Source organism: Canis lupus, chromosome 25 (assembly GCF_048164855.1).
Source record: "Canis lupus baileyi chromosome 25, mCanLup2.hap1, whole genome shotgun sequence".
In the NCBI taxonomy this organism is placed as follows: domain Eukaryota; kingdom Metazoa; phylum Chordata; class Mammalia; order Carnivora; family Canidae; genus Canis; species Canis lupus.
In genome coordinates this window covers 22,225,906-22,253,616 of record NC_132862.1, presented here as the reverse complement: position 1 = coordinate 22,253,616, position 27,711 = coordinate 22,225,906, and the positions used below count along the sequence as shown (strand labels likewise).

General features: G+C 35.1%; 1 protein-coding gene across 8 annotated transcripts in view; it reads right to left on the bottom strand.

Annotated features, from left to right (window-relative positions):
* Positions 1 to 25,728, bottom strand: part of LMNTD1 (lamin tail domain containing 1) — a 50,741-nt gene extending 25,013 nt beyond the window's left edge. The window contains exons 1-6 of one of the 8 annotated variants that reach the window (XM_072798612.1): positions 25,487 to 25,728; positions 25,292 to 25,410; positions 22,018 to 22,244; positions 19,121 to 19,319; positions 1,953 to 2,139; positions 1,151 to 1,270 (exon numbers count right to left, since the gene is read on the bottom strand). In XM_072798612.1, coding sequence (XP_072654713.1) covers positions 1,151 to 1,270; positions 1,953 to 2,139; positions 19,121 to 19,319; positions 22,018 to 22,244; positions 25,292 to 25,380 — 822 coding nt within the window. In that variant the 5' untranslated portion in view covers positions 25,381 to 25,410; positions 25,487 to 25,728. The other 7 variants (XM_072798617.1, XM_072798611.1, XM_072798616.1 and 4 more) reach the window with 7 other exon arrangements.
* Between the last annotated feature and the right edge of the window lie 1,983 nt (positions 25,729 to 27,711).

Here is a 27,711-nt window from a genome sequence, read left to right as displayed (position 1 = left end):
GAAACCCCAAATGTGTTTGCAGAGTGAATAAATGGGAGGATAAATGTGATGAAAAGTCTGAAACAGGAATGCCTTAATCATAGAGTTTTGCCAATGATTTTTTTATGAGCCTGAGTAAACAATTTATATTACATCACTTTATTTTTCCCATCAATGAAAATCATTTGAAGTATAAAATTCAGTAAGAACCCATTAAAAAAACTAAAGGTGAGTAAAGGCTTCAAAATTACATCTAATGAGTATTCTAACAACAGCTATTCTTATAGAAAGACATTAAATTGCTCATAATAAATTAGCAAGTCTACTCTAAAGGGAGCATCAAACTAAGCATGAGATATAATGGAGCAAGAAAGACAAGCAGAAAGATAGATTCCAATCAACGTATTATCTGGATTAGTAGTTTTATGACATAGTAAGTAAGACTGAAGGTAGAAAAAAAGGCAGGTATTTAAAAAAAATCAAAAGAATGGTTTTGCAAGAGAAATGACTTTTTTTGTTGTAAACAAAAATATCTTTCAACTTTATTAGTATGTCTTTGGGAATATATTTATGCTAATATTATGCTAAGGAAAAGGTAGAATGAAAATATAAAATTGTCAAATACTGGGAATGAGTTACCCAAAATTATTACTAATACACTTAACTTTATAGTGAATAATGTAGAGTTGTTACAAATTAGACTATATGTCCATTCACTAAAATATTAGTCTCTTAAGAGCAGATACCATGTCCTACTCTACTTTATATTCTCAGCACTTATTACAGCTATTGGAGTAGAGAATAATCTCAACAAATATTTGAGACATGAATAAATGAATAGAAAAGATCTCTAGTAGTATCTGCCTTTCTTATTCCACTCTTCAACCTAAATATCATAAATAAAATCCATCCTTGACTCTGAAATTTGCAACAACTTCTTAGGAATGTAGACTATGAAAATTATTTTTGCCAAATTATAAGTAGCTCTTTGGCACTTTGGCCCTGGGAAGAGGGTGCTGTTGATTTGCCTGACATGTTATTGCAATTAGTAATGGTTTTATACAAGCTATTAAGGATGGTAAATAATTGAGTCAGCTAAGAGGAGAAGGGGAAACTAAGGACAGCTACCTATTCTTTTTAAAAAACCTATTGTTAAGAATAGGACACTGACTTCACCATTAGGTTTGCACAGAATCGTTGTACAATTTGGGCCTGTCTTAAACTTGTTTTGTTCTCTCCAAAGAAAATCTGATGGTGGCTGATGCTTTGCTTCAGATGCAGCTGCCCACACCTGTAAGAAAATGGTTGTTAGTGACAGACCAAGTAGTTTTGTAGATGTCAGAGGGTCATTGCAATGCATCATTCTGAACAGATGAGGTTTTAAAATATGACTGTATAATATATAATATCAAGCTGTGTAACAGCAAACAGCTACTGTATATGGTTTAAAGGAAAGCACAAGAAAGAGGAAACCTTCCAGCATCAGCTAATTACCTGTTCTCTGAGTAAATAATCTCTTTGTTTTTCTTTTAAGGATTATGTTTGCCTAGTTTTAGGAGCTTAGGTATTTTAATAGTTGAATCATGAAAACAAAACGTATTTGGGGTGCCTGGGTGGCATAGTCAGTTATATCACAGACTCCTGGTTTTGCTCAGGTTGTGATCTTAGGGTTGTGAGAGCAAGCCCCATGATTAGCTTGGAGTCTGCTTAAGACTCTCTCTCCCTCTCTCTCTGCCCCTTCTCCCTCACCCTCACTCTCTCTCCCTCTCAAACAAACAAATAAATCTTTAATAATCCCAAAAGGTATTGTGCACCAAATTGAGGAAAGCCATGGACATTTTATTATGGGTATTAATTTATATTCAAGGATGGACAAAGTGGCACAAGTAACCAACAACAACCAGAAATCACATTTTAGCAAATAAACTTTTTCTGTACAATTCTAGTTCATAGCATTTATATCTTATACTCACTGTTACTGTGCAATTGGCTTGCATTACGATATTCGGAAGGAAGCGATACAAAGAGATTGTTTGTCCATTCACATTTTGCTGGAGAATATGACCTCCAATCTCCAGTTCTTTGTCAAGAGAAGAGTTAATGAGCTTCACAAATAAACCTTTGACATTTACTTCAGCTATTTTAATGTCTCCAAGAGCACTAACAAATAAAGCATAAAGATTTATAAGGTAACTTTAGAGAAGTGTGTCTATAGCTCATTTTAAGAACTGAATAATATGCCTTAAAAATACAACTTTTACATAGCTGTATGTTCTATTGGACATATTCTATGTAGAAATGGTATATTTTATAACCTAAGACATATGGCTTGACCTCTTAGTTCTGTTTATCTGTCAACTAAATTATCTCTTTCACATAAAATAAAGTTAAAAAGTGCTTTAGGTGTCAAGATATAAATACCATAGGAAGATGCGATTATCATTATTTAAATTTCCTTCCACTCATCATAAAAGCACAAGACATGAAATTGTCAAGTAAATAAAGAGGAAAGGTAAACCATTTAGATTATTTCTGATAAAGTCACTGAGAAGATGAATAGCAATTATGTACTTAAAAGAATTTTGCAAACTTAAAATATTATGCAAAATATAAGATGGTAATTTTTCCCTGTAACATGTAGAGGGCCTCGTGTATAACAGAGACAAGGCTAATAAACATTTATATGTTAGCATTTCTCAGAGTGTGGGTCACAACTTAATAATACATCATGAAATCCCTTTGGTGGGTATAGCCGTCATTTTAAAAATGAAATGCCAATAATAATAACAAACAATACTTATTATGTGCTGGGTTCTTTTAAAAGATTATATCTATCTATATCTACAAATTCATATCCACGATTCCAAAATCCATAAAGTCCTAAAAAAACCCCAAAACATAAAAAAATGCATTTGATGTTGTGATGAGCACTGGGTGTTATTTATATATGAGATGAATCACTAAATTCTACAACTGAAACTAATATTACACTGTATGTTAATTAGCTGGAATTTAAATAAAAAATTGGAAAAAATACATTTGAAGCAAAATGTGACCTGAATTCCTGTGGTAGCAAAATCTGACCTAAAACTGAGGGGAGGCTATTTATAGTCTTCATTTACAGCTTGTGTGAATATTCTTGTTTGGCTTTGGAAAAAATTAATGTTTGATTTTGAGTACTTTTCTAAGCCCTAATGGGGTGTTATGTAATATGTGTTCTGGTCATCATATTACTTTCTTGAAATCCTCCAAGTTCTGAATTTTGAAACACAGTAAGTCCCCAAATATTTTGGGAAAGGCATTGTGAACTTGTAGATATTCATTTAATCCTTATGATAAGGCTACACATTTTTTACTGAAGGTCATGGTAAAAAAAGTTGAGGGACACTAATATTTCATTTAATTCTCACAACAACCCAGTGAGACAGCTACTATTTTTAGTCCCATTTTATAGATAAGGAAACTGAGGTTTAGAGAGATTGTCATGTCCAAGATCACTCAATAAATGTTAACACATGTTCTCTGTCTCACTTAAGGAGTAAATTCTCAAAGAGGTTTGATGCAGCCATTCAAATTGTTTACAGTCTACATATAGCCTGGTGGTTGAGCACCTCTAGAACATACATGCACATATAGATCGCTGCCATTGAATAAATTGGTCTCCACCCACACCTTGGCCCTTAGTGACTCCCTTAGTAATTGACAGCAAGGTGTGTGTGTGTGCGCGTGCACGTGTGTTTTAGCAAATTGTGTTCTTCATGGGCTGAACTAGCATAGTCTGGTATTCCCCAATAATGCACAAATTCCTGCACTTACATCCCCATCCTTACTCTCAGCAAATAATTTCATTGAGAAAACAGGACCATCAAAGAGAAATGTTTTCCTACTTTCCACTTAGCAGCAGATTCATCCATATGCACTTGACCTCTTCTCTGTCCCAGCCTGTCTTGTTTCAGTAGAAAAGGGGCCCTTCTCCCATTTAAAGTTAAACACTGTTCACTACCAACTTGTCCTGCTGCTTCAGCATCTCAGTCCATTCATTATTCTCTTTCTCTCCTTTAATGCCAACCTCTCCCTTCACACTGCCCCTTCCCCCAAATATGTACTCATCCTCAAACTGCTACCACCTTAAAAAAGAAAAAAACCCCACAATCCTCCTCCAGCTTCCACTTCATAGTGCTATTACAATCAAGCTTTTGGAAAGACTATATCATTAATTTTTCACCTCTTATACACTCCTCAATCCACTACCATCTACTTCTCCCTAAACCAAGATGACCAGTGTCCTCTCAGTTAGTAAACTGAGTGGTAAATTGAGTGGTTACTTATTTTTTATTGAGGTAAAATTGACACATTATATTATTTTAATGTTTACAACATAATAAGTCTAATTAACATCTATCACCATTCATCGTTACACATATTTTTTTAAAAAGATTTTTTTAAAAAGATTGTATTTATTTATTCATAGAGAGAGAGAGAGGCAGAGACACAGGCAGAAGGAGAAACAGGCATCATACAGAGAGCCCGACGTGGGACTCGATCCAGGGTCCCCAGGATCACGCCCCGGGCTGCAGGCGGTGCTAAACCGCTGCGCCACCGGGGCTGCCCCACATATTTTTTGTGATAAAAAAATTATGATCTACTCTCTTGGCAACCATCAGATATGCAATACAGTATTTTTCATTGAAGTATAATTGACATACAATAGCCTGTTAGTTGCAGGAGTGCATCATAGCCATTTGATATTTTTACACATTGTGAAATCATCCTCATAAGTTGTTATCTAGCTATCATTTGTCACTATATAGTTATTATATTATTATTGACTATAACCCCTATGCTGTATGACCCATGATTTATTTTATAACTCAAAATTTGTACCTCTTAATCTCCTTACTCTATTTCACCTGCTCCCAATCCCTCCCAACTCTGGCAACCAACAGTTTGTTTTCGGTATCTGTGAGTCTATTTCTGTCTTGTTTTGTTTGTTTTTCAGATTGCACAAATAAATTAAATCATATGATATTTGTCTTTGTCTGACTTCTTTCATTTAGTATTATATTCTTTAGGTTCATTCATGTTGTTGGAAATAGTAACGTTTCATTCTTTTTTATGGCTGAGTAATGTTCTTACATATATACTACATCTTTTTCATCCATTCATCTACTACTGATGGGCACTTTGGTTGCTTTCATTATCTTGGCTATTGTAAATAATGTTGCAGTAAACTACAGGTGGCATATATATATCTCTTGAGATTGTTTTCATATTTGGGTGAATACCCAGATACAGAATTGCTGGATCATATGATATTAATTTTTTGAGGAACTTCCATACTCTTTCCATAGTGGCCACACCAACTTACATTTCCACCAACTCAGTCTTTGCTTAATGTCTCTGTGGTATTTGCCTTTGCCATATATGTCTTCTTTTTTGGAACTCCTCTCCTTATTTACCCAAGTCCATTATTTTCCTTCTATCAGTCTGGTTGCTCCTTTTCAGTCTCTACCCCTCTTTTCTTTTTAGTCTCTTTTTCAGTTTTTTCTTCTTCATCCATCTCTCAGATGTTGGTCCCTGGGATTCTGTCCTTAACTCACTTTTATCCTCATCATACTCCATGTATGTGATATCATCTATGAACAGGGCATTAGTAACCATTAACACATAGATGACTGTTAAATCTAAATCTCTTACTTAGACTTTCTGCTGAGCTTTGGACCCATAGAAACAACTGACAGCAGACCTCAAAGGTGCCTCTAAATCAACATGCCCTAAATTGAACTCATCATTTTGGAAGAGTGGGAAACCTATTCCAGCGAATTGCATCATCATTTATCCTGTTGACCATGCCTAAAATTTCCATTACTTTTGTACTCTTTTCATCTTATTGCCCTATCTGTGACCAAATACTATTTATTGATTCTATCCCTATATTTTCTATATACATCCAATTTTCTCCATCCCTATTGCTGCTATCTTCATTAGGTCCTCCTCACCTCTGTGTATTATAACAGTGTTCTAACTGGTTTCTCGAGTCCTATACCTTCCTAACTATTCTCATTTTGCTTCCAGAATAATCTTTGTTTGCTATCCAGAAAAAGGATAAATCCTGCAATATCTGACTGTTTTCTTCCAGAGAAAACACCAACTTCACAGCATGGAAACAAGGCCCTACATAATCTTGTTAATCTCTTTTTTCTGACTTCCTAGCTTTGCTTAAACTTCAATGACAAAGGATTTATCACAAGACTTGTGACAATTCATGCCATTGCATGCTTTTCCCACCATCTATGCAAGTGTTAGTAGTCCCTCTTCTTGTTCCCCACATCCCTACCAACACTTGAAAATTTCAAACTTCTCAATATTTTCAATACAATGGGTACAAAATGCTTGTACTTGTTTCCCCTTGATTATAGTACAGTTGAATAAGGTATTCATTGGCCATTCAATTTTCTTCTGTGAATTGCCTGTTAATATTATTTTTCTACTTCTATAGTGTTGTTTTACTTATGCAAGTGTTAGTAGTCCCTCTTCTTGTTCCCCACATCCCTACCAACACTTGAAAATTTCAAACTTCTCAATATTTTCAATACAATGGGTACAAAATGCTTGTACTTGTTTCCCCTTGATTATAGTACAGTTGAATAAGGTATTCATTGGCCATTCAATTTTCTTCTGTGAATTGCCTGTTAATATTATTTTTCTACTTCTATAGTGTTGTTTTACATTTTTATGATTGAGTTCATAGTATTTATGGAATAACATTTAAATATATACACATATTTTTAGAAGAAGAACTGATGAGTATTATTCACATTATTTTAAGATGCTATATTAGTGACAGTTTGTTATGGCAGCAATAGAAAACTAATATCCGCTTCTTATAAATTTTCAAATTGTGTGCCAGAAATGTTACTAGAGTCTTCTGTGTTCTATTTTCCTAATTATTTTTTTTAATTTTTATTTATTTATGATAGGCACACAGTGAGAGAGGGAGAGGCAGAGACACAGGCAGAGGGAGAAGCAGGCTCCATGCACCGGGAGCCTGACGTGGGATTTGATCCTGGGTCTCCAGGATCGCGCCCTGGGCCAAAGGCAGGCGCTAAACCGCTGCGCCACCCAGGGATCCCTATTTTCCTAATTATAAATCACTCCCAATCTCCTATTGTTCCCATGAAGGTAAGTGTCCTTTTTCTCTGGCTAAGATTTTCCTTATGTCTTCAATTTTTTGTTTGTTTGTTTGGGGGTTGTGGTGAGGAGGAGCAGAGGGAGAGGGCAAGAGAGAATCTAAAGCAGGTTCCATACCCAGCATAGAGCCAAAATCAAGAACCAGAGGCTTAACTGACTGAGCCATCCAGGCATCCCTCTTATATCTTTGGTTATAGAAGTTTTTCTACAATGCATCCAGAGGTTTGAATTTTTATTTTTCTGTCTTTTATCTTTTTGGGAGTTGGCAGTGCTAGTTGCATCTGTGGCTTGATGTCTTTCATTAGTTTGCAGACCTTCTCTGCTGTATTTCCACTAGCACTGTTCTATCTTAATCTGGTCTCCTCTCCTTAAGTGACTTAAATTATGAGTAGTTAGATTTTTTTTGTTGGCTTTCTCTATTTGTCCTTATGCTTGTTTCTATTCTTCTAATATCTTTGCAATTCAGCCTAGGTATTTTTTCTAAGGATGTTTTAGTGCAATAATTCTCTATTCTGTTTCATCAAATGTATTGTTAAACCCATCTACTTCAGGGGATCCCTGGGTGGCACAGCGGTTTAGCACCTGCCTTTGGCCCAGGGCGGAATCCTGGAGACCTGGGATCGAATCCCACGTTGGGCTCCTGGTGCATGGAGCCTGCTTCTCCCTCTGCCTCTGTCTCTGCCTCTCTCTTTCTCTCTGTGCCTATCATAAAAAAAATAAAAAATAAAAAATAAACCATCTACTTCTGAAATAGTAATTTCTCCTATTGGATATTTTAGTTCTAGAATTTCTTTTTGATAATTCAATAAGAATAAACCAAAAATATTTAGTTTCCAGTTCTTTTTTTTTTTTAAGATTTTATTTTTTAATTCTTATTTATTTATGATAGTCACAGAGAGAGAGAGAGAGAGAGAGAGAGAGAGGCAGAGACACAGGCAGAGGGAGAAGCAGGCTCCATGCACCGGGAGCCCGACGTGGGATTCGATCCCGGGTCTCCAGGATCGCGCCCTGGGCCAAAGGCAGGCGCCAAACCGCTGTGCCACCCAGGGATCCCTAGTTTCCAGTTCTATCTTGTCATTTAATTCCTTGAATATTTAGTCATTGTTATTTTATCCCTGACATATAACCATAATATCTGCACCTCAAGACCTGTTTTTAGTCTATTTGTAATCTTAGTTTTTAGTTAACTTTTATCATTTGTATGCTTTGTTATTTTTTACTTAGTGTCTAGAATTACAGATTAAGAACTGCAGAGATAATTTGAGACTTTGTATAGCATTTTGTCAATACATAGAGGATTTACTTTATCTACTGGCAGCCATTTAAATTGAGAGTAAATCACTTTAATCAAACGAAGATGTGAAATGACTGTTTCAGCTCCAATTAGGATGTTCTATTTTTTTTAAAGATTTTTTTTTATTCATGAAAGACACAGAGAGAGGCAGAGACATGGCAGAGGGAGAAGCAGGTTTCCTACAGGGAGCCCAGTGTGGGACTCAATCCCAGGACCCCAGGATCATGACCTAAGCCAAAGGCAGATGCTCAACTGCTGAGCCACTCAGTCATCCCTAGGATGTTCTATTTTTTTTTTTAATTTTTTTTTATTATTTATTTATGATAGGCACACAGTGAGAGAGAGAGGCAGAGACACAGGCAGAGGGAGAAGCAGGCTCCATGCACCGGGAGCCCGACGTGGGATTCGATCCCGGGTCTCCAGGATCGCGCCCTGGGCCAAAGGCAGGCGCTAAACCGCTGCGCCACCCAGGGATCCCGGATGTTCTATTTTGAATATAACCTTACTATTGGGTGACTCTTTGAAGTTCCAACTGAAAACCTGGGTTGTTTATCAGTGACTCCCTTTCTTGATAGGACCTAAATCCCAATTTTTATTCACCAGGTCCTATGAAACTGTCAATATATTATTAAGTTCTCAGCTTCTTAGCTGCTTCTTTCAAATTAACAACTGAGGAGAAAAGTGGCTCCAAATGTCAGCCATCACTTCTAGAAGAATTGTGAGAATAGAGGATGTAAACATCCATGAAATCTCAATATGCACTACCAAACTGCTTTCAAAATAGTGGTTTCACTTCATACTCCCATTGCATTGTATGAGATTGCCAGTTTTGCAAAGGTTTACTTGTAAGTAATTTACATACATATTCTTTTCTTTTGCATTACTATTATGGTTCTTACTAAACTGTGGATATAGCATTTTACTCTTCTTTGAAATCCCTAGAATTCCTCTATGTCATCCTTAGCCTACTGTTATTAAATTCTCTATGAGATGTTGTGATTTCTTAACAAGATACCTTTTTGTTTGTCAGACTTGCTTTTTTGCTTAGGAGATGAGCACTATTTTGAATTCTGCTTTAAAAAGGTAAGACCCTAGAGTAGTTGTTATCCTTTTGTTATCATACATGTAATGGAATATGTAGAGTTGCTCTTCAAAAATCTTTCATTATTTAAGTGAAGTGTTTATTTATTGATCTTAAATTTTTATTTTATGCACATAAGAATAAATTAGCTCATCTGAAAGCAAAAATAACATCATCTATATCCGAGTGAGTCATTTCATTTGCCGTTCTTTTGATATAAGGCCAAAAGTTTAGGAAAATATTTCATACAATACATAGAAATTCACAGAGGCAGGGCTGTTAAGCTACTATCACAAAGACTTTTAGTTATCTTTTTCTCTTTCCAATAAGCCTTCCCATTTTTCTTTAGTAGAAAAGTGACCTGAGACCTCTACTTATAAGTCATTATTTGATGAGAGTGGAGAGTGATGTACCAGTCATTTTGTCAAGAGTCTTTGTATGGGACTGATTTGTAAAGAGACTGAAGAGACATATGGCTATGTAACTTTAAAAAAAAAAAACAGTGACTTTTCATTATTTAAGTCCTGATTTATCTAGTTCTTGGGTTTCTCTTGATAGCTTCGTGCTACTTATCTGTCTTTAGGTTTCTACAACTTTAAAGTTTGCTAAAATTACTTTAGAGTTTTAGTCCTTCCAATATACACCTACCTAACATTCTCTATACAGATTGACATCTTTGTGTATAGCTGTGGGGGTCTGGCAAAGGGGTGAGCATTTAGAACTTCCTAAGTTTTTAAAAGGCAAACTTGATTCAATTCATTGGTATTACAAGAGAAAATCCCTCAGACTGAAAGTTTTGATAAAAGACCCTTAATGTAATAAAGAGTTAAGTTAGTAGATCATCATGTTTTAAAATATCTGAGAGAGGATGCCTGGGTGGCTTAGTGGTTAAGCATCTGCCTTCGGCTCAAGGCATGATTCCTGCATGGAGCCTGCTTCTCCCTCTGCCTATGTCTCTGCCTCTCTCTCTCTCTGTGTCTTTCATGAATAAATATATAAAATCTTTAAAAAAATCTGAGGGAAGAATAAATAGATTGGATCATCATCCTTGGGCATATGAATAGATTGGTAATATCATAAGCTATTTGACCAAAAGTATTCATGTAGTTATCATAATTTTGGTGATACCCATCTCAGTCTACAGCTTACTACAATCTTGATTCTAGATTTATAGAATGCAGAATTGCCTGGTGGGTAGAGAAGAAGAATGGGAAGAATGGGTGGAAAGGCAGCCTTAATATAGTTTGGTCACTCCTGAGGCATCTAGAACTGATCTGGAAGCTAATATATGGTCTTAGATATAGGGAAGAAGATCATGCATAGCTAGTGAAAATTCTAATAATGTCTCCATCTTGTTTCTTGTTTGCCTACTAAATTTTTCCTCCTGGTGAAAGATATTAAGCATTCATAAGATGATAAATGATAGTAGGGAAGAAACAACATATTTTACTGAAACAATCAAATTGAGAATTGGCTTCTGTTTCTAGCTAAGATAGAATAACAGAAATTGTATTTGACCACCCACCTGAAAGAACTAAAAATCTGGAAAGATTATATGAAACAATGTTTTTCAAGATATTGGCCACTGGCCACTGAAGAATAGTGATCTCTGAAAGACAGAAAATAAATAAAGTGAGCCTTAAAACTTTCCCAGGTTACTACCTTGAGAGAGTTTCCAGGCTCTGACACAGAGAGCTGGAACCAGGTAGAGCCTGGTGGATTCTCTCACTTGAGGAGATGGAGCTGAGCACCTGGAGAGACCCAGGTGGCAAGAGGTCACAGGCAGAGGACCAGAGAGGAGATTGCTGCATAAAGAGAAATTCTGGAGATTTTTCAGAAGATTCCTTGTAAGTATTCAGCAGAGGATGATTAGCACATGTATTCCAATAAACTCTCTAAGACTGGATAACAAGACACTTGAAAGGATTAGGGAGAACAGCACTCAGAACACCCACAGGATGAGGAAAAGTGGATGTTCCCATCAGTCAGACTGCAAAATGTCACAATTCGTGGAGCACGGGGTACAGTACTTGGAAGAATCTTGCCTCAATACTAAGGATTAATTTGCCATGGACTAGACATTGCTCTGCTGCCACCTAACAAATTTTAAAAGCAAGTCCCAAAAGGTTCAAACTATTTCTAAGCAACTTAATTTCATTCCAGAACAAAGCTCAGGAATATTTATAAATACAAAGATATGCCAGCATTTGAATAATATAAAAATGACAATTTCTGGCGTCTAATAAAAATTACCAGGCAGAAAAATAAATTGGATAATACAACTCATAATAAGAAGAAAAATCAATAAATCGAAATTGACCCAGAATGGACAAAGATGTCAGAAATAGTAGAAAAGGAAAAGTCCTTGTAGCTATATTCTGTATATACAAAATCTAGACAAAAGCTTGAACATGATCGAGACATGGCTGAAGTAAAAATACACTACATGGGATTAACAACATTAGTCATTGTAGATAAAAACATTAGTGAATTTGAAGGCATAGCAATAGATATTATTCAAAATGAGACACACAAAGAACAGAGCATTAATGAATTGTGGGACATCTTCAATTGACCTAGTAAATGTGTAATTGGAGTCTCTAAAGGAAAAGAGTGAGGAATAAAATATATTAAGAAATAATAGCTTAAAATTTTCTGTAATTTTAAAATTGTAAGTTTATAAATTTGCAAATCAAAGAAGTTCTGCAAAGTCCAAGCATATAATTCCTGAAGAAAGTTTTACGCCAAGGCACATCATAATCAAATCTCCCAAAAGCGGCAAGAAAAACAATTAATCACATACAAGGAAACTACTACCATAACACTATAGGTGTGTGGGGTAAAAGTGTAGAATTTTTGTATTGAATTGAACTGAAGTAATTATGAAATTAAAATAGAAAGAGCTACAAGAAGATTTATATAAGCATTATGATAACCACAAAACCCCTATAAACTACAGAAATTTATCAAATAACAAAACAATAAGAGAGGAAACAGGAACAAAGGAACTACAAAAACAAAGCAATTAACAAAATGGCAATAGTAAGTTTTTATCTATTGATAGTGATTTTAAATGTAAATAGGTTAAATTCTCTAATCAAAAGGCATAAAGTGGCTGAATAGATTTAAAAAACTCCAATATCCAGCAATGTACTGTTTACAAGAGACTCACTTTAGACATACTTAAATTGAAAGAAAAGAGATGGAAAATGATATTTCATGCAAATGCTAACCAAAATAAAGCAGAGGTAGCTATACTTATATTAGACAAAATGACTTTAAGTAACAAACTTTTATTAAAGACAAAGAGGTAATTATATAATGATAGAAGGGCCAATTCAACAGGTAGACATAATAATTGTAAATATTTATGCACCCAACATCAGAGCACCTAAATATATAAAACAAATATTGACAGAGGTAAAGGAAAAAATGACAACAATACAATAATATGAAACTTTATGACTATACTTTAAATAACAGACAGAATATTGAGGGTAGAAAATCAATAAGGAAACAGCTGACTTGAACAACTCAATAGACCAAATGGATATGTCTGTTATATAGCCACTCGATGGTGGCATTCTTCTCAAGCACACACAGAACATTCTCCAAGATCGATCACACATTAGGTCACAAAACAAGGCAATTTAAGATTAAAATCATTCCAAGTATCTTCTCAATCTACAGTGGAATGAAACTAGAAATCAATAACAGAAAAGAGGAAAATTCATGAACACATGGAAGCTAACAATGCATTGTTGTATCACCTTTGGGTAAAAGAGGAAATAAAAAGGGAATTTAAAAAATAACTGAGATGAATGAAAACAAAAATACAACTTACTCAAACTTATGGGGGCACAGCAAAAGCAGTATAGGAGGGAAATTTATAACATTAAATACCTATATTAAAAAAGAATAAAAATCTCAATTAAAATGCCTAATTTTACAATTCAAGGAAGTATAAAAATGAGAACAAACTAGCCCTAAAATAGAAAAAAATATATAATAAAGATTAGAGCAGGAACAAACAAAATAGAGAATAGAAGAACAATATAAAATTTAATGAAACTAAAAGTTTTTAAAAATATAAACTAAATTGACAAACCCTTAGCTAGACTAAAGAAAAAAAGAAGGTTCAAATGAAAAATGTCAGAAATGAAAGAGGTAACAATTACAATTGATGATACAGAGATAAAAAAAGGACTATAATGGACTATTATGGACAAATATGCAAATAATTGTATAACCTAGAAGAAATGGACAAATTCCTGGAAACATACAAAGGCTACAAAGACTGAACCAAGAAGAAATAGGAAGTCTGAACAGACCAGTAACAAACAAGGAGTTTGAATCAATAATCAAGAACATTCCAACAACAACAATGAACACTTGGGACCAGATGGCTTCAAGGATGAGTTCTTTGAAACATTTAAAAAAGAACTAATACAAATCCTTCTTAAAATCTTCCAGAAAATAGAAAATGAGAGAACCCTTCCAAACTCACTTTATGAGGCCAGCATTAGTCTGACTCCTAGGGCAGAAAAGACAAAACAAGACAAAACAAAAGCCACAAGAAAATAGGCCAGTATGCCTCAAGAACGTATTTGCAAAAAACCTCAATAAAATACTAGCAAATCAATTCAACAGCATACTATAAGGATCATACACCATGACCAAGTGGGATTTATGTCTGGGATGGAAGGAGGTTCAACATATGAGAAATCAATGTGACATATCCCATTAACACAATGAGAGACAAAAACCACATGATTGCATTTTCTTTATCAGATGCAGAAAAAGCATTTGACAAAATTCATATTCTTTCATGTTAAAACTCTAAACAAAATAGGTAAAGAAGAAACATACCTCAGTATAATAAACACCATATATGAAAAATCCACAGGTAACATAATAATCAATGGGGAAAAACTGAAAGCTTTTCCAGGATCCAGAACAAGGTAAGGATGTTTATTCTCACTATTGCTATTCAATGTAGTCCTGGAAGCCCAAGCCAGAACAATCAGGAAAGGAAAAAAGTGCTTAAATCAGAAGAGAAGTAAATAATTGCTATTTGCAGACGACATGATCATATATGTAGGAAATCCTAAAGACATCACAAAAAGCTGTTAGAATAAATTAATTTATTAAAATTGTACACTACAGAATCAATATACAAAAATCAGTGGAATTTCTGTACACTAATAATAAACTGACCAAAACAGATATTAACAATCCCACTTATATTAGCAATAAAAAGAATAAAATATCCACACACTTAACCAAAGAAGTGAAAGACTTGCGCATTGAAATTATTGTACACTACAATATCGAAAACTTGTACACTATAAAATATTGATGAAGGAAATTTAAAAGGCCAAATAAGTGGCAAGACAATCCATGTGCATGAATTGGAAGAACTAACATTGATAAAATTCTCATACTACCCAAAGCAATCTACAGACTCAATGTAATCTCTATCAAAATACCAATGACTTTTTTTTTTACAGAGGTTGAAAAAACAATCTCAAAATTCATATGGAACCACAAATATCCCAAATAGACAAAGTAATCTTGAGCAAGAAGAACAAAGCTGAAGGTATCCCACTTCCTTAAATAATATCAAGAGCGAAAGTAATTAAAACAGTATGGTCAATGGAAGATTACTCAGCCATTAGAAACGACCAATACCCACCATTTGTTTTGACGGGGATGGAACTTGAGGGTGTTATGCTGAGTGAAGTAAGTCCATCAGAGAAGGACAACATTATATGGTTTCACTCATACGGGGAATATAAAAAATAGTGAAAGAGATTATAGGGGAAAGGAGAGAAAATGAGTGGGAAAAATCAGAGAGGGTGACAGAACATGACAGACTCCTAACTCTGGGAAATGAACAAAGGGTAGTGGAAGGGGAGGTGGGTGGGGGGATGGGTGACTGGGTGACTGGCACTGTGGGGGGCACTTGATGGGATGAGCACTGGGTGTTATACTATATGTTAGCAAATCGAACTCCAATAAAAATATATTAAAAAACCAGTATGGTACTGGCATAAAAATAGACATATAGACCAATGGAACAGACTAGAAAACCCCTAAACAAACCCATACATAAAAATTATGGTCAACTGATGAAGATCAGAACAAGAATGGCCAAACCACACTTATGGAAAGAGTAATAGTGAATATTGGAAGAGTGACATCCACATGTAAAAGAATGAAATTGGACCCTTATGTCACAGCATATACAAAAATTAACTCAAAATGGGATAAGGCTTAAATACAAGACTCAAAACCATTAAACTCATAGGAAAGAAAGAGGGAAAAATCGTCTTGATATTGGTCTTTTTTTTTTAATTTTTATTTATTTATGATAGTCACAGAGAGAGAGAGAGAGAGGCAGAGACACAGGCAGAGGGAGAAGCAGGCTCCATGCACCGGGAGCCCGATGTGGGATTTGATCCCGGGTCTCCAGGATAGCGCCCTGGGCCAAAGGCAGGCGCCAAACCGCTGCGCCACCCAGGGATCCCTTGATATTGGTCTTGATAATTTCTTAGATATGACACCAAAAGCACAAGCAACAAAAGAATATATAAATAGGGAGTTTCCATTAAACTAAAAAGCTTCTGCAGAGCAAAAGAAATGCTTAGCAAAATGAAAAGGCAATATATAGAATAAGAAAAATATTTGCAAACTATATATCTGATGAGGGTTAATAGCCAAAATATAAGGAATTCATACATCTCAACAACACAAAAGCAAATAACCTGATTAAAAAATGGGCAAAGTACTTCAATAGAAACTTTTAAAAAGAAATTCAAATGTTTAATAGGCATGTGAAAAGGTGCTCAACATCACAAATTGCCAGAGAAATGAAATAAAAATCATAATGAAATATTACCTCATACTTGTTAGAGTGGCTATTATCAAAAAGAAAATTTAAGTGCTGGTGAGGATGTGGATAAAATGGAACCCATGTACTGTTGGTGGGAATATAAATTAATAAGGTCATTATGGAAAACATATGGAGGTTCCTAAAAAATTAAAAAAATAACTACCACATGATCCAGCAATCCCACTTATGGGTATATATCCAAATCAAATGCAATAAAGATTAGGGAGTGGTGTCTGCACTCTCATGTTCATTGCAGTATTATTCATAAAAGTCAAGATATGGAAACAGTCTAAATGTCCTCAATAGGTGAATGGATATAGAAAATGTCACACACACATACACACACACACACATACGCTGAAATATATAAAAAAAGTAAAATAAAGGAAATCCTGACTTCAACATGGATTTTGACAACATGGATGTATGACAACATGGGTGGAGTTAGGTTGCTGACCAGTATCAGCAACAAGAAATGTGACAACACTACTAAAAGGATAATAAGGGAATATTATGAATAAGTTTATGATAATAAATCTGACAACTTAGATGAAATAGACAAATTGTTTGAAAGACACAAACTATCCAAGAAGAAATGGATAACTGGAATATCCTGATATCTAGTTTCAAGAAATAAAATTTGTAGGTAAAAACCTTCCCACAAACTCCAGGCCCAGAATGCTTCACTGGTGAAATCTATAAACTATTGAGGAAAAAAGTTGCTTCTACACAAACTCAGGTAGAAAATGAAAGAGGAGGCAATATATTCCAACTCATTCTATATCAAAGCATACAAAGACATTATAGGAGAAGAAAACTACAGATCAATTCTCTTCACAAACATAGATATAAAATTTTGAAATAAAATTTTAGCCAATAAAGTCAATAATATATAAAAAGAATAAGTATTATGATCAAAAGAAGTTTATTTTAAGAGTGTAGGGTTGCTTTAACATTGAGAAAGAAAAACTATATGATCATCTCAGTAGATGTATAAAAAGCATCTGACAAAAATCCAACATTCATCTATAATATTTATTGCCACAATTAAACATTCTGAATCATGATCCTGTTACTCCTTTGTTTGAAACTTTCCCATTGCTTCCCATTGCCCATTATGAGAATAAATTTCCTCAGCTTGGTGTTCAAGGCTCACTGTGATCACCTCCTAACCTTGGCCCCTACCACTCTGTTACAACAATTGATGCACTGCTCAGTGTGGCAATGCTATAAAATGCCTTCTACCTACCTGACCTACCTGATACTACCTTTTTCTGCCTCCTTCACTTTGTTTATGTGCTCCTTTGCTCTAGGCTGGTGCTTCTTAACTTTGTGCATTAGAATTGCCATGTAATTAGAAAAAGTAGTTTGTTCAATTCTATCACTTAGAAATTCTGACTCAAAGAGTCTGGGGTAGAGTCAGGACATTAAAAACTTCTCAGTGGATTCAGTTATGTAGGTATGGTTGAGAACTACTAATCTAGAATGTTCTCATAGACTCCAAATAAGCATACTCAAAATTTACTTATCTTTCCAAGATAATTCTAATTAACAACCCATTCACAAAATCTTCCTAGATCATCCTCTGCTGGGCGAAAGTTCTCTAAATGCTTTGATAATTTATTTGCCTCTCTCAATCTTTGTATCTGTCTGCAGGTCTTCCCTGATCTGAGTAAAAGTTCTTAAAGCGATATTCCCAACTCCTTTTATAAATTTTTGTCCGAAATAAGCCACCATTCTTAACATGGTAGTTAGATATTGAATGAATAATTTGATGAAGTCTTTTTAGATGGTTGAGGGAACATTTAGTTATTCACTACAGTTGAATGGTAATAGTGGTTGATTTTAGGAAATCCGACCTAAGAGGAAAACAGTTTCCTTTATGTCTGACTTTCAAACATAGCTAATAACTTCTTTTAGCCCTCTCATACCCTCTGTCGATATGTGTTTATTTCTAATAATTCACAACTCAATCTGTTGTTAAAGCAACAAGAAAAGTGGGGTTAGGTAAATATATAGGTGAGTCAGCTCTTTATTTTAGCTCCAATGTCACCTTTTTCCTGATGAATTCTTTTTGCCATAGATACCAACAACCATAAAAATGGATCAATGAGTAAGTCCACCTTTTTCTTCCTATCTTGAAGTCAAGAGTCTAGTAGAAAAAAAAATCCATCTGAAAGGGGCAGCCCCAGTGGCTCAGCAGTTTAGCACCACCTTTGGCCCAGGGTGTGATCCTGGAGACTAGGGATAGAGTCCCACGTCGGGCTCCCTGCATGGAGTCTGTTCTCCCTCTGCCTGTGTCTCTGCCTCTCTCTCTCTCTCTCTCTCTCTCTCTCTCTCTCTCTCGTATGTGCCTCTCATGAATAAATAAATAAAATCTTTTAAAAAATCCATCTGAATGATGTGCCAATAATAAAAAATAGAGTTGACTTTATCTGCAGGTATTATGTAGTGCTGGTTTCTCTGGCATATTTAAAAAAATGGCATTCTTTGTTTGGTTCTCTAGAAAATTACATTAGTTTCTTATCATTGCTCAGAACATAAAACAGTCATATTTCAATAAACTGCTTAGGGTTTTAGATGAAATCATGGGTGTAACATCAGATTAGAACTTTCCTACCGAAATAAAGTAGCTCCTATCCCAATAGAAGATATTAAATAATTCAAATAGAATATGTACCTGGATCTAGACTGTCCCACTTCTTCAAGAATCATAGAAAAGTGCTTCCAGGCTTTCTCAGCATGGAATGAAGGTGTAAAAAGTTTCTTTGAATCACCAAACAAAGATAGGAAATAATCTTCTCCTTCCCCAGTTACAGGTGTGTCAGGAGCAAAGACTGGCAGAGCCTGTTTCTTTGTCATTATGAAGCTGTTGACTCCTTTCAAAGAAACCAAAGAGGAAAGCAACAGAGAGAAGTAAATAAAAGGACATTAAAAGAACCCAAAGCCGGTATCTTTATCCTTTCTTCTACAAAATTTATTCTTTATACGTTTTACTGTCACTGTCAAACTCAATAAGGATAATTAAAAGCTACAAGCCAAAGTCTATGAAATAACTATCAAGTGACTATTTTTAGTGACACAATTCCTAGAGATTATTTCAGTTATCTTAAATTATCAATAATATCATTAGCATAATGACTATTATTTAACTGATTATTTAGTTGTACTAGATGCATCATAGGTTTTCAAGGAGGTAAAACATGAGTCTTTCAAATTTGGATATGTTACATATAAATACAACTTTATTTCATTTCATATTAACTATCCTCCCCAATTACTATCCATAAATTAAAGCCTCAAATGAAATATTCCAACCAATAACTAGTAATTTTGCCAGGTAAAGACTCAAATTTCCTCTAATCAACTAAAATAGCTTATTAGAAAGATAGAATAATGCTTAATCAGACTTTAGTATCCTCTTGGAAATTGGCTCTTTTAAAATAATCACTACTATGATTTAAATGCAAAATAGTTCTTATAATTTTGCATGGAAAGAAGCAGGCTAGATATATCTAATGATGTGTCTGCAAAGAGAGAGTAACACTACAGAGAGAGACCATGATGAAGTGGATAGAACAATATGTCCTGGATTTGGACAGAACTGCAATTGTATCCCAGCTCTGCCATTTAATAAGCCAAGTGATTTAAACTTTCTAATTCTCCATTTTCCTGAAGATAAAGTAATACTACCTTGTGTAAGGCAATGTGAGGATTGAAGAAAGTGTAGATAACTGTCTAGTACAATGTCTAGTTTTTAACAAGTATTCATAAGTGACAACAATTATTGTATTTCAGGGGCTTTGGCTAATGTGATTCTGTTTCCAAAATCATCAAAGGATTAAGACAATCTAGAGTTCACTTTATATTCTTGTATCTTTAACAAAACCAAAGCAAGGTGAAAAATTGAAAGGAATAAACACATAGTTCCTAAGGCCGACTCCTCAGAGTATTTTGTCTAGAAGAAATGTTTGGAATTAAATTAGTTTATTCCCAGTAACTTGAGTGTTTACTTAATCCTTAAATTCCTTTGGGGAAGGAGATTATATAGTATCCTTTTCAATGGCTCATCTTGAGGGATAAAAAACTTTGTATTCTAAAAAGGAAAGAGATATTAATTTTAGCCCTGGTTATTATGTCACCTAGAGGAAAAGATGGAAAGGAACCAAATGCAACAAGTTTCAGTGGACCCAGGCATCTATCTACAGAACCTGAATCTATAGTAACTGAAGAAGACTATATCCCAGCTCAGCTCTCATCTTGCAAGGGGAAACCACTATTTTTTGTTTTTTCCCTAAGAGCTTGCATAGTTTAATCCAAATATAGGACATATACCATGGTGATACAGGGATAAAGAAAGAAAAATTTCCCTCCCTAGATGTAAAGTTGGCATTTTCATTTTTAAATATATAGATTTTGGTCATTGCAAAAGGTCAGTGTGATCTTAGGAGGTTTCTTTAAAAAGTGCATTTTAGGCATACAAACAATGAAGCATAGGGAATAATGGCAGTAGATAAAAATCCTACATAACACTGTGTGAAAAGTTTAGGAAAATGCCAGAAACAAAATGAAATATAGATAAGCAGCAGCCAGGTTTAAACGTCTACAGAATAACAGAGGAAAATAGAAACATCATGTAGTCACGGGTATGTTTGTGCTACCAGTTTTGAAACTTGCTGACTGGAAATCTAAATACAGACCCCAAATCTAGCCTATTCATTGTGAAAGTACTTACAGAGATATTCATATTCACAACTAATATTTATTAAGTACTTACTATGTGCTAGGTGATTTCCATAAATATCTTATTTAATCCTTAGGCAAGCCCTATGAAGGTGATATTTTAATCCTTATTTTCCACTTGCGGGTAATGGGACTCAGAGATACCTAACCTAATATCTCACAGTGTAGGAAGCAGAAATATAGTCTGGACCTAGGTCCCCTGTTTCCAAGACCATGATTTTTTTCAGTAAACCATGATAACATACCCTAGAAGTTTCCTAATATTGTAAGGAACAAACACACTGTTGACTATTGCTAAATGCATTGTTTACCCTGTTGGCAACTGTCAAAACCTAACTTTTTCCTGTTGTAGTACTGTTTTCATTTTCTTCTCCAAATTCATTATTGTTTTCATATCTCTCCACCATTTTCTTACCATTTATTTTGCTTCTTTCTGTTATCTGTCTTTTCCTTGCTTAAACCATAAGTCTACTAATGGCACAAATATACAAGATATTGCCTTAATCTCTCTGGTGTGTTCAGAGGAAGGGGATTAATACTATACATAGAATTTTTATCTAGCAATTCTAGACCATCAAAGCCATCAATCCATGAACCATCATGACAATTCAAGATATTTTAAACATGAGGATGATACATTTGGCCACATCCATTTATAGGACCTGAATATGACTCAGTGTTAGAGTCAATGGTGAGCATAGTCAAGTTACTCTGCATATAACACTAGGAAACCCATGTTATTGGAAGTGATTTTGACTTCTAAACATATAAAGAATCTATTGAACTATGTGCTTTAGAAACAGTCTTAAAAAATTTGGTATATGTTTTGCTTACCCAAGCTGTTTTCTGATCTGGAATGGCCCACCAATGTAGTTCTAGGAGTCTTCTGTCCAGCTGTGGAAACAGTTATTCTACTAAACTGAGGGCTAGACAGATTGTAACTGAGAGGCATTTCATAGGATAATGACCGTGAGAGTGGCAGTGTTGTATCTGAATCTGTTGTCAGAAGAAAATGTACTAAAGATCGCTCTGTCATTAGGAGACTATGTGGGTCTTCTCTTCTGTGTACAAAAATTAGTATAATAAACAAAGTGAGAAAGTAAAAATGAATATATATGAACATAAGAATCATGAACTGTGATTATTACTCAGAGTTCTGCTTTTCAAAGGTATTATGTATCTACCTAAGCATAAGAACATCTTATATAGTTGTAGTTTTAATAATGTAAATAGGACACTTTTGTGTCAAGACATATTTTTATTTAGTTTTTTATCTAAAAATTAGTCTATTGGGGGAAGCTGAGTGGCCCAATCGGTTAAGCCCGCCTTCGGCTCAAGTCATGATATTGGGCTCCCTGCTCAAAGTAAGTGTGCTTCTACCTCCCCCTCTGTGCTCTGTCGTGCTCTCTCAAGTAAATAAATAAAATCTTTAATAAAAACTTAAGTAAATAAAAATCAGTTAATTGCTACTATAGATGATTTTGAAAAGTGCAAAAGTAGAGAGAAGAAAACGAAAGTCACCAAAATGCTACCAACCAAAAATTTTTCCATTTCATTCTAGGCCTTTTAATGTATTTTTTACCTCAAAACTGAGACTCTAGAAACTATTTGTATCCCACTTTTATTACTTATTATATCATATTTTCCTTTCTATTAACTAAAAAAAGGACTATAATTCCTGTTTAATATATCATTGTTTAGCGAACCTTCTCCCTTTAATTCTTGCTGCTTAACTAATTTTCCTATATTTATAAAAATTCTAGAGTTAATGTCTACTTTCAAATATACTCTGAAAATTAATTACTTTGAATACAGTATACATGTGTACATGTATGTATGTGTGTGTAATCATGTGTATATGTATGCTGAGGGGAATACAGAAAAGGGAGAAGACAGACTTAATTTCCAGGTATTATTTTGATAAGTAAATTTTACTATGAACAAAGGTTTTTATTTCTTTTTTAAAAAAATATAAAAGCATTTGTTAACTAGTGTGCTTTTAAGCAAACCCTCTAAACTTACCACACAATTCTTTTACAAGTAAAACAATATTCCTATGGCATGGTTCATGAAAAGGTTTATGACAACTCCATTTTATTAGTCACATTGATATTCGTTCATTCAAAGCAATCTGTGTATATTTGTGTATGAGTGTGTGTGTGTGTGTGTACAATCTGTGTGTGCTTAATACTTGAATTGTGAACAAAATTGTGGGGTCCAAAATCCTTTGGCTTTTTGAAAAACTGGATAAGTGGCCAGCTCATGTATCCCCTTACTGGGGGACACTTAGCTATCCTCGTAAATCAAGAGCTCAGTATCTTGCCTCCACAGATTGTCTCTATTTTGATTCTTTATTTTACAGAGTTCCCGTAAAGTTATTTTAGTAAGTCTTCTGTTTTGTTTTTGTTTTTATTTTCCAAATGTTTCCATAAGGGAGGAAGGGCCTAAAGTTTCCTAATCTGTCAAAGTGACGTCAATCTTAATCTCTTTGTTTACTAAGAGGTATATATAATCATTTTGTTCTACAATTTGTAAGTTCATTCATCAGAAATACTATATCTGGAGAGCTTTGTACTCAAAACCAGACTTCTCTAAATGTACCTCTCAGAGTGTAGATAACTCAGGCAATTTAAAACAAAAACAATTAAATGGCATTGGCTTTGAAAATTGTACTACTAGCCCAGTACAAATTAAGCTTGAGCATTTGCCATTCTGCTGACACCTCAAGCATTCATTTTTGTCAGAAATGCTCTAACCCATGAAGATACACTCTTGAGTAGGATGTGGTGAGTTGTGGGAAGGAGACTAAGAGTTAGATTGTCAAATTACAATATTTTATCTCTGTCCAACCCAAGACAGGATCATATGACACAATTTCTGACGCTGGCTAGCATAAGCAGGAAAAGTACTTTTCTCTTTCAAAGTTCCTTACATCTGGCTTTCATTACAAACTGGCTATGTCTTTTCAGCATGTTCATTTTATAAGCTCCAAAGTTTATTCTTCCTCCAGTAAAACAATAGCATTTCCAAATAATTTAATTCCACTGAATACTCCTAATAAGTCTCTACAAATGTTGTGATTAAAGAAACCTGGCTTAGGGCGACAAAGTGTTCTTATTTTTATAGTTGAATAAGAAGTTTCTAATGGCTGCACACACTTTTGGAAGAGATAAAACATTTCAGGAAGAGATACACGTGATATAGCCCATTGTCTAAACCTTGCACTCATCATCCTGTTAGACTCCTTTTGGAAGATGAGATATTTGGCCTAGTGCTGAGTTAGCTTGTCCTCATCATATCAAACTTTCCAATCCCCTTCTTAGCATTTTGTTCCCTCTGTAATTGATTAGCATTACACCAGAGGTAGTTATAAAAGTTCAATTCCCAAATTTCAATGTTATTTTGGGAGATGCTACATTGGTAATACTGACAACAATCATTTCTCAGATGACCTCTAAGAACAAATATTTTAAAAATGAACTTGAAATGAACAGTAAACACAGGACATATAGGTGCAAAATAACATTAGCTTTAAATTGGGTATATTCTATACTTGAGGTCATTTAAAAAAAAAACACTGGAAAACCCATGCTAATGCTTTTATTTATTTTTTAATGCTTTTATTGATAGAATAATTTACTGTAGTAGTAAAAACGTAGAGACTTACTTTTTTGTTTTTGTTTTTTTTCTGTTTTGTTTTTCTTTTTCTTTATTGGGGGTGAGGGTAGTGGTAGGTAGTGGTAGTTTTTATCTAGTATCTTCGCAGGGCATTTCCAAAATCAAAATTCTCTAGCAATTCTTTGTTCCCAAGGTTAGTAAAGGAGTTCTAAAGAAATTATCTGCCAATTACCCTAACATGTTAGATATAAGTTCATGTCTTGTATGATAGAGATCTATGCAGGTGAGTTTTTGTATTACTCAAGAGCTGAATTTTAAAAACAGTGGCTGGGGAAATAGTTGTATGTTGTAGTTAATTAATTTTAGAAAATGTGTGGAATCAGTTCTAGTTACAACTACTTCATAAGATGTTTGGAACAAGAGGTCAAGTACTCCATCATTATCCTCTAAATCTCAGATCCTTCTCTCCTCTCATTTGTGCCATTCTTACTGTGCTTGATTCTCCATTTTATCTTCCTGCTCATGGAGTTCGCTCTGCAGGGCCACTGAAGTTTTCTGGCTGGCTTGCATGTCTTTCATCTTGGCTAGAAGAAAAGTCTCTTTTCTTTCCTGGGGAAACAAATCATGATACTAGGAATAAATTCAGTTGAAGTTCAAAGAGGATTTTCTTTTTAAGTGATCTTACCTGTTAATCTAACTACCTCAAAGTATCTGCCAGATTTAATAGTCTATTTCCCAAGCTGGTGCCAGAACCAGGCTTCTAATGTGAATATGTAAGTACTGACATAACCAATACTGGTATTGGCTAAGCATATTATGCAAATCAAGGCAAAGGCATGTAGCATTCACTGGAAGCAGCTCATGAGGCAGAGCTGCAACCCAGCAAAGCTATCTTTATGACCATAACCTTCACATTTGGTCAATACTGCCTGTTAGAGCATTGTGAGGTAATGTCGCCATAGTTACAAAGTTCCAGTCTCTGAGCAATTATGTTGATGCTATATCCACTTTGCAGTTTGCAGACACTAAATAGGGTAATATGCTTTTAGGAGAACCATATCTCTCACCAGACAAATTTTGCCACCAAAATATTCAATATCCTATTTTGGATTTCTGAGGGTCAAGGCTAGTATATAAACACTAGGAGCATTAGTCACTGGTTTTAATTGTTTTTTGGTTTCTGTTTTTGTTTTGACAAGTGTTCTTTGAACATATGGAAATGGTCACACAGAAGGATCAGAAAACTTGTGTACTTCTCAGGTAGAAAGAAACCTATTGGTAAAATTAGTGAAATCAAATGAGATCTACATTCTCCTAGTTATGCCAGCAGTATGATTTAGAAGAAATCACTTAGTTCAGATTCTAACCTTGAGTAAAAGATTCACAATGTTTCTGATAATGATGGTATAAGAATAAAATTAACACTGTAAACAGTAAAAAGATATATTAGCAATTATGATTACTGGATGAGCAAATTCATTAAATATTTAAATAAGTATCTATTCTGACCAGGAGCCAGATAGGTACTATGAATAAACAATTCCTGCTTCAAGGAGTAATAATAAAATATCTTCCAATTTAGATTAGAAAATGGCTTCCATCATGAAATGATGAGCAGTATTTAAATACAAAGGACAATGAACAAACTGTTTCAATGAGTCAAAAAGGAAAAGATTTCTTGGGGAGCTTGTGAAATGGTGGCATAGGAGGATCTTAAGCTCACCTCCTCGCACAGATACTCCTAGATTACAGCCATATCAGTGTAACCAACGTAGAAAATGATCTGAAAATTGGCAGAATAGACTCTCTACAGTTAATTGTAGAAAGGAGGCCACATAAAAAAAGTGGTAGAAAGGGCTGAGCCACAGTTGGGAACCCACTGAATATGTGAAACTAACCACAAGCACTGAAGGGATACAAGCACAGAAAAGAGAGGGGAACAGACCCCAACACCAGGCACTCCAGACACTTGGGACCTATACCTGGAAGATGAGTCCCCATAACATTTGGTTTTAAAAATCAGAGATGTTTAACTTTTTGAGTTTTTGCAATCATTAGGGTTTAATACTAGGAACTCTGAAAATCAGTGGGATTAGGGTTTAATACTGGAAACTCTGAAAATCAGTGTGATTAGCTCCAAGAGGGCCAGAGAGTGATAGGAAACAGTCCCTACCCTTAAAGAGACAGTACAGAAATAACCCTGCTAAGATAAGGCATTGAAGCAGCAGTTTGAAAAGCACCTGGGGGTATACAGGGAAGATTTCAGAATGTGTGATAGGGGCAAAAATCTTTAAGAAATTTCTCCAAGAACAAAAGAGCTACTGGGCACCATTCTCCCCATCTATTCCTAGCCTAGATACCCAGGCATCTGCAGCAACTAGCATAGACACTTGCTACTTAGCCCAGGTTTTATCCTGCAAGCAGATGGGCACGTACCTTGCTAACATCTGTGTGCTCTGCCCTCACATTCTCCTGAAGACTGCCCCATTCAACCTGCCTCAATCCTTCCAAAGCCATGCGTGATGCATTTCATTCTGCAAGTTACCCTGATGGTGGCCAACACCACTCCAAAGTGACTCTTGCTCTGGTGAGAGGGGAAGATAATCACACACACCAGTTCCACTGTAGCTCTAGCAGTGGGCTAGAGGAAAATATCTGATGTGACTGCTGGCCCTGCCCTTCAACAAAGCCTCACAGGAGGCAGCACAAAGAGAGAGTGCTATAATCGGGGGGTGGGGGTGGTCACTGCAACCCAAACAGACAGACTAGGAGCAGACAGGCCTGATAACAGGTCTCATTCACAAAAACAAAACAAAACAAACAAAAAAACCCACTCAGGAGAAAGTGCAGAACAGTGCCTTCCAGGAGGTGTGGCCACAGTTCTGGAAAACAGGCTGAGGGCAAGTATCT